Source organism: Tachysurus vachellii, chromosome 26 (assembly GCF_030014155.1).
Source record: "Tachysurus vachellii isolate PV-2020 chromosome 26, HZAU_Pvac_v1, whole genome shotgun sequence".
NCBI classification, from domain to species: Eukaryota; Metazoa; Chordata; class Actinopteri; order Siluriformes; family Bagridae; genus Tachysurus; species Tachysurus vachellii.
The window spans coordinates 670,001-672,500 of NC_083485.1; the positions used below are offsets into that span (position 1 = coordinate 670,001).

At 40.5% G+C, this 2,500-nt stretch overlaps 1 protein-coding gene across 1 annotated transcript in view; it reads right to left on the minus strand.

Annotated features, from left to right (window-relative positions):
- ophn1 (oligophrenin 1) overlaps nt 1-2,500 on the minus strand; it is a 32,491-nt gene that overhangs the window by 22,786 nt on the left and 7,205 nt on the right. The window contains exons 10-13 of the mRNA XM_060863714.1: nt 2,342-2,433; nt 1,903-1,978; nt 1,350-1,383; nt 1,153-1,215 (exon numbers count right to left, since the gene is read on the minus strand). Of these exons, the coding sequence (XP_060719697.1) occupies nt 1,153-1,215; nt 1,350-1,383; nt 1,903-1,978; nt 2,342-2,433 (265 nt within the window). The remainder of the gene's footprint in view (nt 1-1,152; nt 1,216-1,349; nt 1,384-1,902; nt 1,979-2,341; nt 2,434-2,500) is intronic.

Consider the following 2,500-nt stretch of genomic DNA (forward strand, 5'->3'; position numbering starts at 1 on the left):
TACAGTAATATATAAGAGACATAATGTAATATACAGTAATATATAAGAGACATAATACAATATACAGTAATATATATATATGAGACATAATATAATATATATATATATATATATATATATTACTGTATATTATATTATGTCTCTATTCTTTTTATATATTTGCATTTTCTTACTTTTGCTGCTGTAACATTGAAAGTTCCCCATTGTGGAATAATAAAGGTTTATTTTATCTTCTCTTATCTTAAACATATAATATTATACTGGAGATGCAGCAGGAGAAAAGAAGAAGAAGAAGAAATTCACATCTGTGACATGGCTCACTGTTAGTGTTGTCTGTCTGCCTGTGTGTGTGTGAGAGACATGCTGCAAAAATGCAGAACTGCTTTTGGCAATCACAGAACTGTGTGTGTGTGTGTGTGTGTGTGTGTGTGTGTGTGTGTGTGTGTGTGTCTATGTTTGCCTGTGTATGTGTCTATGTGCGTGTGTGTGTCTTTCTCACTATATTCCATTTGTAGCGTAAGAGACAGAGTGTTTTCTATTTCTGGACAAATGGCTCATTTAGGGCCGTTCACTAACACACACACACACACACACACACACACACACACACACACTACTGAGTTCTGCAACACACTGCTGCCCTCTACTGGCCAAAATGTGTGTGTGTGTGTGTGTGTGTGTGTGTGTGTGTGTGTGTGTGTGTGTGTGTGTGTGTGTGTGTGTGTGTGTGTTCCTATATAAACTACAAATGGGAAACACTCACTGTAGATTCAAGAGAAATAAAGAGCAGATGCTTCCTGTTTACTTCCTGATTACGTCCTGTTTTTCATTCTTTCTGTAACTCCGTCCAGATAAGAAAACCGTGGCTGTTGCTAAGTGACAGAAGCCACGACGACACGTCAGTGTGTCGGCCATGTTGGGCGGGGCTCAGGTACCTGGGGAGAAGTCTAACTCTGTGTTCTGAGAAAACCAGCACTAACTCTTCACTAACTCTCTCTCTCTCTCTCTCTCTCACACCCCCCCCCCACACCCACCCACACCCACAGACACACACACACACACCCCCACACACACACCCACACACACACACACACAATCATTATTTTAATTCTACAGAATTTCCTGCACAGTTTCCTGCGAGATCCGAGTCACCTTTCGCCTCCACAATGTTGATGCATTTCCTCACAAACTTAAATCCGACTTCGTTCAGTTCCACTGCAGACACAAACACCACAGAAGTAAAAGTTACAGGTTAGAAAACATGTGAAAACTTATATTATAATATATATTACAATATATGTGAAAAATATATTATATATATAAAACAAACAGACAAAAGTGTGACGTACTTTCAGCTTGTTTATGAATCGGAGAACAATAAATCTACATGGGGAAGAAAAGTACACAATAAAGATGACAGAAATAAACAACTTCTTTATCAGTCTCTGGTTTTAAAAATATAAATAAATTTGTCCATTAAATATTAAATGTAGATTTGCAGTAACACTGTTCATCTTTAGGACCTATAAACAGGGGGCGGAGCTTCTATGAGAACATCCACCATCCTGGATGGAGCGCACCTTTTAGCCCCGCCCACTCCAACCCAGCAGATGACAACACTGGGTTGTTCATTGGGAAATAGAGAGCCGAGACAAAAACGAGTGGAGCTTCAAAACAAACGTAACGCAGCGTTAGACTTTTACTGACAGACAGACGGACGTAAAACTCCACTTTATTGGAGTCAGTAGATTCGAGTGAGTCTGAAGTCTCTCCTTTATTTATTATTTATTACTGTGGTTTAATACCAAAGACAAAGAGTTCACAGGTCATAAAAGCAGGAAGTAAAAACTGCAGCCTAATAAACAAAGTGAAGACTTTTACAGTGATAAAGAAAAAACTCACCGGTTCTTTTCCATCCATCGCCTCCATCCACTGCTTCCTGTTAGACTCAGACATCGCCTGCAGAGTCACCAGCGACCTGGACATGAACATGTAATATCATCTTTATCATCATCACCATCATCATCTTCATCACCATTAACATCATCATCATCTTCATCACCATTATTACAATCATCTACTTCATCGTGACCATCATCACAATCTGAGACTGTGTGTGTCTCTCTCTGTCTCCTTGTTTCTCTCTGTCTCTCTCTCTGTCTCTGTCTCCTCGTGTCACTCTCTGTCTGTCTCCGTCTCTCTCTCTGTCTCCTCGTTTCTCTCTCTCTCTGTCTCTCTCTGTCTCCTCGTGTCTCTCTCTCTCTCTCTCTCTGTCTCCTCGTGTCTCTCTCTCTGTCTCTGTCTCTCTCTCTCTGTCTCCTCATGTCTCTCTGTGTCTCACCTCTCCGGAGTCTCAATGTCAAAGCAGAAGCGTTTATCGATGGAGTCACTTTTACGGCGAAAACACAACTTTACGGTGAGTTCCACAGGAACCTGACAGACAGACACACAGACAGACAGACAGACAGGGAAACAAAAAGGTATTAAGGTGAAATATTTG